Source organism: Podarcis bocagei (genome assembly GCF_964188305.1).
Source record: "Podarcis bocagei genome assembly, chromosome: 3".
Taxonomy (NCBI): domain Eukaryota; kingdom Metazoa; phylum Chordata; class Lepidosauria; order Squamata; family Lacertidae; genus Podarcis; species Podarcis bocagei.
The window spans coordinates 87,574,244-87,587,538 of record NC_138127.1 but is presented as its reverse complement, the minus strand read 5'-3'; the positions used below and the strand labels follow the sequence as shown (position 1 = coordinate 87,587,538).

Genomic DNA, 13,295 nt, shown 5'->3' with positions numbered 1-13,295 from the left:
TGACTTTTCATATGTGGTGGGCATGTGAGCTGTTACAACCATTCTGGGAAAGCGTATGTACAGAAATAAGCAAAATCATCAGGACATATAATGTAATCCAAGCCTAGGCTTATTAACAGATATTCAACTTAATTTGTTATACTCAGAACTTACAGTGGTACCTCAGGTTAAGTACTTAATTCCTTCTGGAGGTCCGTTCTTAATTTGAAACTGTTCTTAACCGGAAGCAGCACTTTAGCTAATGGGGCCTCCCGCTGCTGCCGCGCCACCAGAGCAAGATTTCTGTTCTTATCCTGAAGCAAAGTTCTTAACCTGAAGCTCTGTTTCTGGGTTAGCGGAGTCTGTAACCTGAAGCGTATGTAACCTGAGGTACCACTGTATTGATTTTCTTATGGTGGCTGCACAATTACTCATAGCAAAGACTCTCCTCCCTGAAAGAGAGGGGAGTGGTTGTGGGCGGGAGCCCGAACACCGCTCCTAGCAGGGGGCGTTGCCCCCTGCCTCCAGCTCACCTGGCTGGCACTCACACCCCCCCAGTGGCCGCCCAACCAGGTGCCATGGGGGGCGTGTCCAGCAGCCTCTATGCTGCAGTGCCAGCCTCTCCCCGGCCTCATTTCTCTTCGTCGTCCTGTGCGAGTCAGGAGGATACTCTCTCTTCAGTGTTCCTGCAGCACGTGGAGCTAACTTGGAAGAGGACTTCTGAGAAAGGGAAGCCTGTAATTCCTCCTTTGCTTTCACCTTACCTTTACTTTAATTCCACCTTTAATTCCCTCTTTACTTTTCTTCAAATACCTCCTAATTGTTCCTAATTTCAACTCGGATCCCGAAGCCTCTACTCTGTGTATGTGTGTGCTGTGCTTCTCCGACTTTAAATCTATGAGTGCTTACTATTTCTGTTTGATTTGCTGGTGCATTTTTAAAACTGCCGTATTGCTGTGAATTCCTTCTTTCAGATGACTGCATTGCCCCAATTTTGCTATTGTCCCATTTTGCTGCTTATTGCTTTACCTTAAACCCTTCCTGGTGCTCCGAGCTCCCTCACTCCATACCCCCCCTTGGTTTAAAAGCGGATAGTATTTCTGGGTCTGCCTGGTGTTTCTTTCCCGCTGTTGCCCCATAGTAATAAAAGCTATCGCTGCGTGTTTCTCTATCCCCTTTAGTTTTAAAACTTTTCCTGTGCTTGCAACCCCCCCCCCCCGCCGCTTGGTTTAAGAGTGTGCAGCTATACTGCAGCTGCATCCCCAGGGTAATTCTGTTCAGCTTACTCCAACTGCCTCGCCACCAGAGCACGATTTCTGTTCTTATCCTGAAGCAAAGTTCTTAACCTGAAGCTCTGTTTCTGGGTTAGCGGAGTCTGTAACCTGAAGCGTATGTAACCTGAGGTACCACTGTATTGATTTTCTTATGGTGGCTGCACAATTACTCATAGCAAAGTAATTGATCACCTACACATCAGATAATGGAAAAAAATATGGACAATTGCTTTGTCTGAGAAACTAACAAAGAGAGTACATGTCTTAACAAGGCATATGATCTGGATAATTTTGTTGAAATATGTTGTTGTTGTTATTGTTTAGTCGTTTAGTCGTGTCCGACTCTTCGTGACCCCATGGACCAGAGCACGCCAGGCACTTCTGTCTTCCACTGCCTCCCGCAGTTTAGTCAAACTCATGCTGGTAGCTTCGAGAACACTGTCCAACCATCTCGTCCTCTGTCGTCCCCTTCTCCTTCTGCCCTCCATCTTTCCCAACATCAGGGTCTTTTCCAGGGAGTCTTCTCTTCTCATGAGGTGGTCAAAATATTGGAGTCTCAGCTTTACGATCTGTCCTTCCGGTGAGCACTCAGGGCTGATTTCCTTAAGAATGGATAGGTTTGATCTTCTTGCAGTCCATGGGACTCTCAAGAGTCTCCTCCAGCACCATAATTCAAAAGCATCAATTCTTGGGCGATCAGCCTTCTTTATGGTCCAGCTGTCACTTCCATACATCACTACTGGGAAAACCATAGCTTTTACTATACGGACGTTTGTTGGCAAGGTGAAGTCTCTACTTTTTAAGATGCTGTCTAGGTTGGTCATTGCTTTCCTCCCAAGAAGCAGGCGTCTCTTAATTTTGTGGCTGCTGTCACCATCTGCAGTGATCACGGAGCCCAAGAAAGTAAAATCTCTCACTGCCTCCATTTCTTCTCCTTCTGTTTGCCAGGAGGTGATGGGACCTTACCCCTTTATGAAATATTCACATGGACATATGGGAAAATCTAACTCATTAGTCTTCTATTCCAGGGAGAGGGGGTGGGAATGGGGAAAACCAATTGTTCTGTTAATGTTTATATTTTTGGAAAGCGATAACAATGGTGTTTTTTTTAAGAAAAATGGAATAAAAATAAACGACAACTCTAAAGATTTTAGGGGTGGGGGAGCCATGGCTGTTTAAAGTGGCATCATAGTAATTTAAAAGCATGGTGCGAATGTGGCCTAAGACAAAATAAAACATATTTCAGTGTTCCACTAGGAGTGAGGTCTTGCAACATGAATGCCTAGTTGTTATATATAACATAGTGTCAGAACTCTTGAACAGACTTGCATCACCCACAGCAGCAGATTTAATTTTAAAAGTTGGCAGGTGTCAGTATATAGGTAGAAAAATTCAATTTTGGAATTCTTAGGGCCGAAAGGGATGGAGTGGGGTGAGGGGAAGGATCTGGACAGTCTGAGCCAGTTGTTCATAGATCCCACTTGAAAAAGCCAAAAGGTGCTGTGTAATAGGAAGATGAATTGATGGCTTGAAACATGAGTTTTGATTTAAAAAAATAGGGAGTTGATGAAAGTTTTGAAAGTAGAAGAAATGAGAGCAAGTGATATATAGTCAGTGAATTCATTTTGATTAACCAAGAAATCGACACATTGTGCACAACAACACTTCCCCACCATTCTCTTTAAACCCAAGCTCCTCATGTTTTAAGTGTTCCTAAATGATTGACTTTGCCGAATACAGTGAGCAAAAATCTCCCCTTTCATGCTGATTCGGCTGCTATCGTATATTGCAGCCAAAATAGTCTGGGCCATTTTGAACCCACTTACCCCCCCCCTCTATCTTGGACCATTACACCACAGAATATAGCATATTTGAAAGAAAGGAAAACACAAGAAAGGTTGGCAAGCTGAGGGGGAACAGAATAAATATTTATTATTTGCAGGAAGGCAGAATCTTGAGATGACTCTCAGCCTGTTTTAAAAGTTTGCATTGCAGAAATCAGAATCATCACAGCAGTTGACTTCCAGACGGATACCATTTTGATTAGGAGAAGGCATATCACACTTCACCATATCCTTCGATGCACAATCAAGTATTTTATCTCTAAACACCCCATCTGAGACAACGTGTGAAGAGAAAGAAAGAGGAAAAGAGAAAAGAGTGAAGATATGTATCATTCTCATCCTCAGTTACCACAATGATTAACTGGAATTCACATAAAATATCCAAGGTGCTCCCCATTAAAAAAACCTGGTAATACTGATGGCTGAAAGAATAAAGAAACACAAGGGCTGAATCTAGACATATATATGTGTGTGTGTGTGTGTGTGTGTGTGTGTGTGTGTGTACACACATATACACACACACACACATTTTAGGAAAACGTGTTGTAAACTTTATAACGGGAAATCACGTTGGAGAAAGATGGGACTCCACAGTGCCATCCAGTGCCACAGTGTTATAATGCATATAAAATGCTTTTTCTTTACTAATGCAGCTGAGTCCAACGTTTATTACTCTTGGGAAACAAAGCTATTCTGAATACAGGTACACATGTCTCTCTCCACTTTTTCTACAGCCCCTAAATCTGCTCAAGAATGTAGAGAGAAACACACAAACTAGTTTAGGAAGCATATATGGGAAGGAGTGGAGTGGAGTATTGTGTGGTACCCACATGCGTACTGTGGGATATTGCAGTGAGACATAAGTATGCATGGAGGGTTTGAGACCAGAGAGCTGTGTTTTATAGAATTGGGTCATACATCCTCTTTTCTGGTGATGTAAGTATCTTATTTGTCCTTCTTTTAATTATTTCAATGTGCTGGGGGGGGGGACGACAAGAATTTTTCTGCATGGGGTACCACCTGACCTTGCTACGGCACTGAGTGATGGAGGAAATAAGACCTTCTCTTCCTTTCTACACTAACACTCTCTTCAACTATGCAACAGTCAGGAAAGAAATGTCTGAGCTTGTTGCATACAAGCTCAGACTGCATGCTTGAAGCTATGCTTCTGACAAAGGCATTTTCATGAATTATTGCTGTATCACTAATCTGAAAGAAATGGAAAATAAGCAGAAGGGGAATGTGGACTATGGAGTCCAAACAAGGCACAACCTTTGAAGCTGTTTCTTACTTTCGAGGATGGTGATGCCAACGCAGGTTCCTCCATCATCAATTTCACATGTTTGGTGGTTGCATGGCATTCCTGCTACCATAATTAGGCATTTTGTACAGAGGAGAGCATCTGCTTCCAGAGACAAAACCAAAAAGTTGTGAATAATGGAGGGTTGCTTTGATTGATGGATTATATTTCTAGGCCACTTTTCATTTAAAGGAACCTCAAAGTGTCTTAGAAACAATGAAAGACAATGAGGTAATAGAGCATCAGAAATACATCACAAATCATAAGACAGAATACATACTTCTGCCTGCCAACCTGCACTTAAGCTGCCTCCCTTGGCTGACAGTGCTTTTCCCAGCTCTTGCAAAAGAACATACCTCCAGGTGTGAGGAACAGGAAAACACAGATTGCAAGAAGTACTTGACTTGGGATGGACATCTTGGTATCAAAAGGACACTGTATGTTCTCCTGCAGAGCCCCAAATCACAGAGGAATAGATGTGTACCTTCACTAGATTCCTCCAGGTTGGAGAAGCTTCTTCCTTTGATCCTTTTAATGACACCTTAGAGATCATGATGTTCTTGGAAAGGAAGTATAAAGGTAAATGGGTGGGTCGTAACATCATGAACTGGCCACTCATCACAGAACAAAAATCCCAATTTAAGTGAGAACATGAAGTGTGGGTGGAACAGATTCTTTGATGTCAGGGCTTCAATGGCCTCTGCAAGTCTCCACTGGCACACCTGCCACTTTTAGGACCAAATAAATGCAGGGGAAATTCATAAATATCATTAATGCTTTCCCAACAATAAATGGACAATGGTTTTAATGTTTAATTCAACTTTTAGGTGTTGAATGGTCTCTTTAAATTTGAAGGTTCATTATTGTTCCACAAGATGTGTATGTCTTTAAGGGCCAGAGCAAATAATGTGACCCAATTTTACAGCCGTGAAACAGTATAGCAGGTGCTGCTAAGTTGTGTTAATTAAGCTGTGTCAGCAATTGGGTATAGTATATAAAGAGCAGCACCTACCTCTCTCAGTACACTGGTGGTTGGGTTGGTGGATGGGTCATGTTCTCTGATATATTAAGTGTGAAAGGAGTTTTTGTTTTTGTTATTAAAACCAAGCTAAAGTTATTTTGTGTTCCTTGTAATGTGTGGTCTCCCCAGCAAGCACCCTGCAGCTCAACTAGTCTGCAAATAGCCAACATTAGGACCAAATAAATGCAGGGCAAAATCAGAAATGTCATCAATGCTTGCCCAACAATAAATGGACAATGGTTTTAATGTTTCTAATTTGATATAATAAATCTGTAGAAATGACAATATAAACATCACAAAGGCATACTTACCTCACAACTTTATGCATGCCCATTCAAAAATAACTTCAAGGAGACCTTTTAACCTCACTAATATAGAAAAGATGGGTGTGACAATCTTATAGCAGAGTTTGATAGCCAAGATGTGTAAATAAGCAGCAGAGTCCTGACGTTCCTGAAAGACTAAATGTATTTCCCCACTCCCAAAGAAGAAGAAAGTGTTATAGGATTTCCTTTCAACGTCTTTTGTTTTATTTTGTATTGAAGAGACTTTGTCCACTCAGTCAGTAAACCTACACCCACTTACCAAGGAGTAAGCTCCACTGGACTCAGCAGAGTTCACTTCTGAGTAGACCCATACAGGATCACTTTTTTCAGGTTTCATTCAAGGAACAAGAGATGAGTCATATAATGTTCATGGTAAGGTCCAGAATATCTAGTAATACTTTATTTAGAATTCCAGATTTTGGTTTTGAGTGCAAAATTAAGAATGTAAGAAGAGCTTGCTGGAACTGGCAACTAATTTGGATGGCTTTCAGTGCCATTTGGCCATATTAATGGAAGATAAGGCTATCTGTGCCTAGTAGCCATGATAGTTATGCTTTGCCCCGAGGGTTGGAGACAGTATTACTTTGATGGCTTGGGACTCAGGCTCAGACTCGGAACCAGAGGAGTCCCAGTCTGCACAGGTTCCCTTGCATGTCATAGATTTCCCCAAATAATCCTAGGAATGGTAGTTTGTTAAAGTTGTCACAGCTCCCTGAGAAGAGGGATTGATTGTTAAATGACTCTGGAATTGTAGCTCTGGGACCGAATAGGAGAGTTTACAAGCAACTCTCAGCACCCTTAATAAACTACAGGGCAACTGATATGACTTTTCATATGTGGTGGGCATGTGAGTTGTTACAACCATTCTGGGAAAGAGTATGTACAGAAATAAGCAAAATCACGAATCAGGACATATAATGTAATCCAAGCCTAGGCTTATTTTTTTTAGAAAAAGAATATTTTTTATTAACCTACCAATCACATCAAATCAAACCAAATTACATAAATTCCAAATTACACAGCCGAATTTTAATTTTTTGTTGGGGGGTACCCCTATTTCAAGTTCCGAAGGGGATCCAATCAACTTCTTGCTTCTTGCTGCTGTTTTAATGTCCACAAATCTAACCATATGATGTTCACAGTACTATCCAGTCCTTTCTTATTGTTTTTCCACATCTCTTGTTGTTATTTTCATATATTTTTCCTTTCTCTTTGTGACCTCTGATAGTCTCCACAAGCTGGTTAAAACAGTTTTTAATCCTGCATGAATATTATTATTATTTTTTATCCAGTAGCCATATCCAGACGTTTTCCATATAACATCACTTCCATACATCAAAACAGTCTTAGCGTCATTAATCTTCACCAATCTGCCTCCTTTCTCAAATCTCTGAGGAGATTCACCAGGAATGCAGTCTGAAAACAAGTCCGTTCCTCCTCCCGGCTATAAATCCTTTGGCAAGATGGCAACTCTGAATTAATTGCTGCGCCATTCCAAATGCTCTTATTGCTTCTCGATCTCCATAAAGCATACTTTTGGTTAAGGTTTATCTCCACACAGACCTTAATCATCCTGCTTGGGTCAGTTAAATCGACGGTTCTAATGAGGAGGGGTTCTTGTGAATCACATAGAAGGAAAGTAAAAAAGGTCCCCCCCCCCATCAGTCCCGTTGCTGACATACCCAGCCTTTGGTGTATCTTCATCGTAAAATATTCCTGTTGCTCCAACCCGTCGTCTTCTTTCACAAAGGTCCCTTAAATTAGCAGTCTTCACTCCCCTTTTTCACTTGAAATATGTGCATTTGCTTCTTTTGTAATTAATTATTCCAAATTGCTGCAGCTAGTGCACGATCAGAGACAGCGTCCAGGAGAGCTGAGGTCCACATGGGGGCATTCTGCTGTAGCACCCTGCTTGTGGTTAACACTTAGCTGGAATGAAATATTCAACGCAGCAACAGAGAAATTAAAATAATAATTTATTTGTCAGACAAATAAATGAGAGGCACAGTGGTATATGGTTACCAAGCTCTGGCCTGCCTCCTGCCATTATGGCCAGCCCTTATATTTCCTTAATCCACCCCCCTTTGCTCCTCCTGTGGCTGCCTCTGTTCAATCAGCCTGCTTGAATTTCCTATTGGCTGATTGCTATAACCAATTTTAAGATACACCCATATCCTCCTGTCCTTATAAGGAACACAAAGAGCTATATATTGTTACATCTATAAATGACAAATAAGTAGTAATATATCTTACATGTGTCTCAACAAGGAATCTTAATTACCAGCTCACCTCTTGCCTTCCTTGCCCTATTGCCTTCTAAAACAAATGGTTAATAATTTTAAATTTTTATCTTGAACAGATGTCAGAGACCTTGGGTTCATATTCTCATGCATCATCAATGAAATATCTCCTTTTGGAGGTCTTTAAACAAATGTCTGACAGCCATTTGTCATTAGTGCTCGATTGGCGTCTCTTGTCTGACAGGGGGCTAGGCTGGCTGACTTAATTTCAAAATACAACTCTTACAACTATATGAAATAAGAATCTAGCATTTGTTAAATCCTTTGCATAATTACATTTAAGCAAATATTTAGTACATAACATAGGTAGCCTTTTAAGAAGGATAAGCCTTCTCAAAGGAAAGGATGGACCAGTTTACAGCCTCAAAATAAAATAGGAAGAAGCTTCTTTTTCCCCAGCCAAGCCAGTTGCCTTTGTTTTCCATGTGCCCTTGGCCTTTTGTCCTGTGACTCAAGTTTAAGGCACATGGTTTTATTTTACTGTTTACCTACCACTTTTACAACTTAGTTGTATTCTACAGCATGCAAGGTCAGTGACCTGCTTCTCAGCCTTTTTATGACCGCAATAAACCAATAAACCAAAGGGGCCCTCTTTAAGATGAGCACATCTGCCGATGCACTCACTGTCTGGCATGAGAGATGCTGCCTGGCATGAGAGATACAGATATTTTAAGCTCATTTTAAGAATACAGGTATCTGATCAAAATATAAGCCTTGATTAAAAATGCAGTCTATATTCAGATGCCACACTGCCTAGTGCCCTCACCCCCTTCTTTCAAATTTGGGGGTGATTTATGGGCACAGCAGGCAAGGGCAGTGTTCCCCATTCCCTTCGGGCAACAAGGGAGGCTGCTTACTCCCATAACAGCCTCTTAATTACCCCATGTGGGTCGGAGAGATGGTATTGTCGGCCCTAGTGCCCCCCCAAGCCTAGGCTTATTAACAGATATTCAATTTAATATGTTATACACAGAACTTACAGTGGTACCTCAGGTTAAGTACTTAATTCGTTCCGGAGGTCCGTTCTTAACTTGAAACTGTTCTTAACCTGAAGCAGCACTTAAGCTAATGGGGCCTCCCGCTGCTGCCGCGCCACCAGAGCACGATTTCTGTTCTTATCCTGAAGCAAAGTTCTTAACCTGAAGCACTATTTCTGGGTTAGCGGAGTCTGTAACCTGAAGCGTATGTAACCTGAATTGTATGAAACCCGAGGTACCACTGTATTGATTTTCTTTTGGTGGCTGCACAATTACTCATAGCAAAGTAATTGATCACCTACACATCAGATAATGGAAAAAAATATGGACCATTGCTTTGTCTGAGAAACTAAGAAAGAGAGTACATGTCTCAACAAGGCATCTGATCTGGATAATTTTGTTGAAATATGTTACCCCTTTATGAAATGTTCACATGGACATATGGGAAAATCTAACTCATTAGTCTTCTATTCCAGGGAGAGGGGGTGGGAATGGGGAAAACCAGTTGTTCTGTTAATGTTTATATTTTTGGAAAGCGATAACAATTGTTTTTTTTTAAAAAAATGGAATAAAAATAAACAACAACTCCAAGATTTTAGGGGTGGGGGAAGCCATGGCTGTTTAAAGTGGCATCATAGTAATTTAAATGCATGGTGTGAATGTGGCCTAAGACAAAATAAAACATATTTCAGTGTTCCACTAGGAGTGAGGTCTTGCAACATGAATGCCTAGTTGTTATATATAACACAGTGTCAGAACTCTTGAACAGACTTGCATCACCCACAGCACCAGATTTAATTTTAAAAGTTGGCAGGTGTCGTATATAGGTAGAAAAATTCATTTCGGAATTCTTAGTGCTGAAAGGGATGGAGTGGGGTGAGGGGAAGGATCTGGACAGTCTGAGCCAGTGGTTCATAGATCCCACTTGAAAAAGCCAAAAGGAGCTGTGTAATAGGCAGCTGAATTGATGGCTTGAAACATGAGTTTTGATTAAAAAAAATAGGGAGTTGATGAAAGTTTTGAAAGTAGAGGAAATGAGAGCAAGTGATATATAGAGTCAGTGAATTCTTTTTGATTAACCAAGAAATTGACACATTGTGCACAACAACACTTGCCCACCGTTCTCTTTAAACCCAAGCTCCTCATGTTTCAAGTCTTCCTAAATGATTCACTTTGCAAAATACAGTGAGCAAAAATCTCCCCTTTCATGCTGATTCGGCTGCTATCGTATATTGCAGCCAAAATAGTCCTGGCCATTTTGAACCCACTTACCCCCCCTCTGTCTTGGACCATTACACCACAGAATATAGCATATTTGAAAGAAAGGAAAACACAAGAAAGGTTGACAAGCTGAGGGGGAACAGAATAAATGTTTATTATTTTAGGAAGCCAGAATCTTGAGGTGACTCTCAGCCTGTTTTAAAAATTTGCATTGCAGAAATCAGAATCATCGCAGCATTTGATTTCCCGACGGATACCATTTTGATTAGGACAAGGCACATTACACGTCACCATATCCTTCCTTGCACAATCGAGTATTTTATCTCTAAACTCCCCATCTGAGACAACGTGTGAAGAGGAAAAAAGAGGAAAAGGGAAAAGAGTGAAGATATGTATCATTCTCATCCTCAGTTACCACAATGATTAACTGGAATTCACATAAAATATCCAAAGTGCTCTCCATTAAAAAACCTGGTAATACTGATGGCTGAAAGAATAAAGAAACACAAGGGCTGAATCTAGACATATATATATATATATAAACATTTTAGGAAAACGTGTTGTAAACTTTATAATGGGAAATCACGTTGGAGAAAGATGGGACTCCACAGTGCCATCCAGTGCCACAGTGTTATAATGCATATAAAATGCTTTTTCTTTACTAATGCAGCTGAGACCAAGGTTCATTACTCTTGGGAAACAAAGCTATTCTGAATACAGGTACACATGTCTCTCCCCAACTTCTTCAACAGCCCCTAAATCTGCTCTAGAATGTAGAGAGAAACACGCAAACAAGTTTAGGAAGCATATATGGGAAGGGGTGGAGTGGAGTATTGTGTGGTACCCACATGCGTACTGTGGGATATTGCAGTGAGGCATAAGTATGCATGGAGGGTTTGAGACCAGAGAGCTGTGTTTTATAGAATTGGGTCATACACCCTCTTTTCTGGTGATGTAGGTATCTTATTTGTCCTTCTTTTCATTATTTCAATGTGCTGGGGAGGGTGACAATAAATTTTCTGAACGGGGTACCACCTGACCTTGATACACCACTGGGTGATGGGGGAAATAAGACCTTCTCTTCCTTTCTACACTAACACTCTCTTCAACTATGCAACAGTCAGGAAGGAAATGTCTGAGCTTGTTGCATACAAGCTCAGACTGCATGCTTGAAGCTATGCTTCTGACAAAGGCATTTCCATGAATTATTCCCCATTCCTGTATCACTAAGCTGAAAGAAATGGAAAATAAGCAGAAGGGGAATGTGGACCATGGAGCCCAAACAAGGCACAACCTTTGCAGCTGTTTCTTACCTTCGCGGGTGGTGATGCCAACACAGGTTCCTCTATCATCAACTTCACATGTTTGCTCGTTGCATGGTATTCCTGGTATCATAATTAGGCATTTTTTACAGAGGCGAGCATCTGCTCCAAAAGACAAAACCAAAATGTTGTGAATAATGGAGAGTTGCTTTGATTGATGGATTATATTTCTATGCCGCTTTTCATTCAAAGGAACCCCAAAGTGTCTTAGAAACAATGAATGACAATAGGGTAATAGAGTATCAGAAATACAGCAGAAATCAAACAGAAATCAAACAGAATAATTAACAAGATTTTAAAAAAAGCAATAGCCAAATGGCCACGGAATTTCCCTAAGCCACTGTAAAATATTAAATGGAGAAAAGGAGAAAAAGGCAGCCCCCAGACCACTTCTGAAGGACTTCATGCTTATCAAGCTGGGTGGATTTTTCATGGCTTGTTCTTTAAAGAATTGACCCCAAATGGGATTAAAAGGAGTTGGCACAGGATGGGAAAACACTGAACCATCCACCCCTAGCTTTGAGGTGAACCCATAGTTTGCCCTGATCTTTTTATAAATAAATAGTTTTTATTAAAGATTTCTTGTGCTACAGAAGGCTTGCCCACATCTTGAGTTTTATTTTCTGTTTGCAAAGTATCTGTACCCGGTAAAGGAGTCAGTTTCCCTGCTTGAATATTAGGGAGAGTTGCTTAAATACATAAAATGTTGAACAGATTCTAACAGGCTGCAGTAAAGAAAGAGAAGTGAAGCAGGGCCACTCCATCATTGATTGCAGGGGGTTGGACTGGATGACCATTGGGTCCCTTCCAACTCTAAGATTCTCTGATTCTCTGATCAGCTTCACTGCGACAACAGCTGCCCTTGGCTCACCCTCTCCCTCAATTGCCCCCTAGCAACAGTCTTTCCATTAAGGTGCAACAGAGGGAGAGAACAGAAGAAGGGCCATTTAACTGACTCAGTTCAGATTCTATGGACAGAGCATAAATTTGGTTTGGTCCATACTTCTGCCTGCCAACCTGCACTTAAGCTGCCTCCCTTGGCTAACAGTGCTTTTCCCAGCTCTCAAAAAGAACATACCTCCAGGTGTGAGGAACAGGAAAACAGAGATTGCCAGAAGTACTTGACTTGGGATGGACATCTTGTTATCAAAAGCTGTGTTCTGCAGAAGAGCCCCAAATCACAGAGGAATAGATGTGGACCTTCACTAGATTCCTCCAGGGTGGAGAAGCTTCTTCCTTTGATCCTTTTAACAACAGCCTAGAGATCGTGGTGTCCTCAGAAAGGGACTATAAAGATAAATGAGTGGGCCATAACATCATGAACTGGCAACTCATCACAGAACAAAAATCCCAATTTAAGTGAGGACTTGAAGTGTGGGTGGAACAGATTCTTTGATGTCAGGGCTTCAATGGCCTCTGCAAGTCTCCACTGGCACACCTGCCACTTTTAGGACCAAATAAATGCAGGGCAGAATCAAAAATATCACCAATGCTTGACCAACAATAAATGGACAATGGTTTTAATGTTTAATTCAACCTTTAGGTGTTGAATGGTCTCTTTGAATTTGAAGGTTCATTATTGTTCCACAAGATGTGTATGTCCTTAAGGGCCAGAGCAAATAACATGACCTAGTTTTACAGCCGTGAAACAGTATAGCAGGTGCTGCTAAGTTGTGTTAATTAAGCTGTGTCAGCAATTGGATATAGTATATAAAGAGCAGCACCTAGCTC

General features: G+C 41.1%; 2 protein-coding genes and 1 long non-coding RNA gene across 6 annotated transcripts; 1 reads left to right on the top strand and 2 right to left on the bottom strand.

Annotated features, from left to right (window-relative positions):
• Positions 1 to 21: 21 nt before the first annotated feature.
• On the bottom strand, positions 22 to 12,824 carry LOC308582712 (uncharacterized protein). 3 transcript variants are annotated; one of them, XR_014005788.1, is made up of 4 exons: positions 12,643 to 12,792; positions 11,556 to 11,669; positions 9,264 to 10,580; positions 22 to 148 (listed from the first exon to the last, which is right to left on the bottom strand). XR_014005788.1 is itself a non-coding variant. In XM_081186164.1 (3 exons), exons 1-3 carry the CDS (start codon positions 12,701 to 12,703, stop codon positions 10,441 to 10,443), a joined length of 312 nt encoding a protein of 103 aa, XP_081042290.1. In that variant the 5' UTR covers positions 12,704 to 12,824; the 3' UTR covers positions 10,373 to 10,440. The 3 variants fall into 3 exon arrangements, 1 of the variants encoding a protein (XP_081042290.1); XM_081186164.1 differs by lacking the exon at positions 22 to 148 and having other exon boundaries at positions 10,373 to 10,580; positions 11,556 to 11,666; positions 12,643 to 12,824; XR_014005789.1 differs by lacking the exons at positions 9,264 to 10,580; positions 11,556 to 11,669; positions 12,643 to 12,792 and adding an exon at positions 1,390 to 1,553 and having other exon boundaries at positions 54 to 148.
• On the bottom strand, positions 3,161 to 4,908 carry LOC308582710 (uncharacterized protein). 2 transcript variants are annotated; one of them, XM_081186160.1, is made up of 3 exons: positions 4,754 to 4,908; positions 4,389 to 4,502; positions 3,161 to 3,369 (listed from the first exon to the last, which is right to left on the bottom strand). In XM_081186160.1, the coding sequence occupies exons 1-3, from the start codon at positions 4,812 to 4,814 to the stop codon at positions 3,230 to 3,232; spliced, it is 315 nt and encodes a 104-aa protein (XP_081042286.1). In that variant the 5' UTR covers positions 4,815 to 4,908; the 3' UTR covers positions 3,161 to 3,229. The 2 variants fall into 2 exon arrangements, with proteins under 2 accessions (XP_081042286.1, XP_081042287.1); XM_081186161.1 differs by having other exon boundaries at positions 4,389 to 4,499; positions 4,754 to 4,906.
• On the top strand, positions 3,393 to 10,907 carry LOC308582735. The gene is made up of 2 exons (XR_014005822.1): positions 3,393 to 3,566; positions 10,753 to 10,907. It is a non-coding gene; the product is annotated as an uncharacterized lncRNA (long non-coding RNA).
• Positions 12,825 to 13,295: the final 471 nt, after the last annotated feature.

Excerpts from the sequence above, each read along its gene's own strand:
- LOC308582710 (XM_081186160.1), bottom strand. The coding sequence starts at position 4,814 with ATGTCCATCCCAAGTCAAGTACTTCTTGCAATCTGTGTTTTCCTGTTC. Across the intron at positions 4,503-4,753 it reads CCTGTTCCTCACACCTGGAG|CAGATGCTCTCCTCTGTACA; the intron begins GTATGTTCTTTT and ends TGTCTCTGGAAG. Across the intron at positions 3,370-4,388 it reads TGGCATCACCATCCTCGAAA|ATGGGGTGTTTAGAGATAAA; the intron begins GTAAGAAACAGC and ends ACGTTGTCTCAG.
- LOC308582712 (XM_081186164.1), bottom strand. The coding sequence starts at position 12,703 with ATGTCCATCCCAAGTCAAGTACTTCTGGCAATCTCTGTTTTCCTGTTC. Across the intron at positions 11,667-12,642 it reads CCTGTTCCTCACACCTGGAG|ATGCTCGCCTCTGTAAAAAA; the intron begins GTATGTTCTTTT and ends CTTTTGGAGCAG. Across the intron at positions 10,581-11,555 it reads TGGCATCACCACCCGCGAAG|ATGGGGAGTTTAGAGATAAA; the intron begins GTAAGAAACAGC and ends ACGTTGTCTCAG.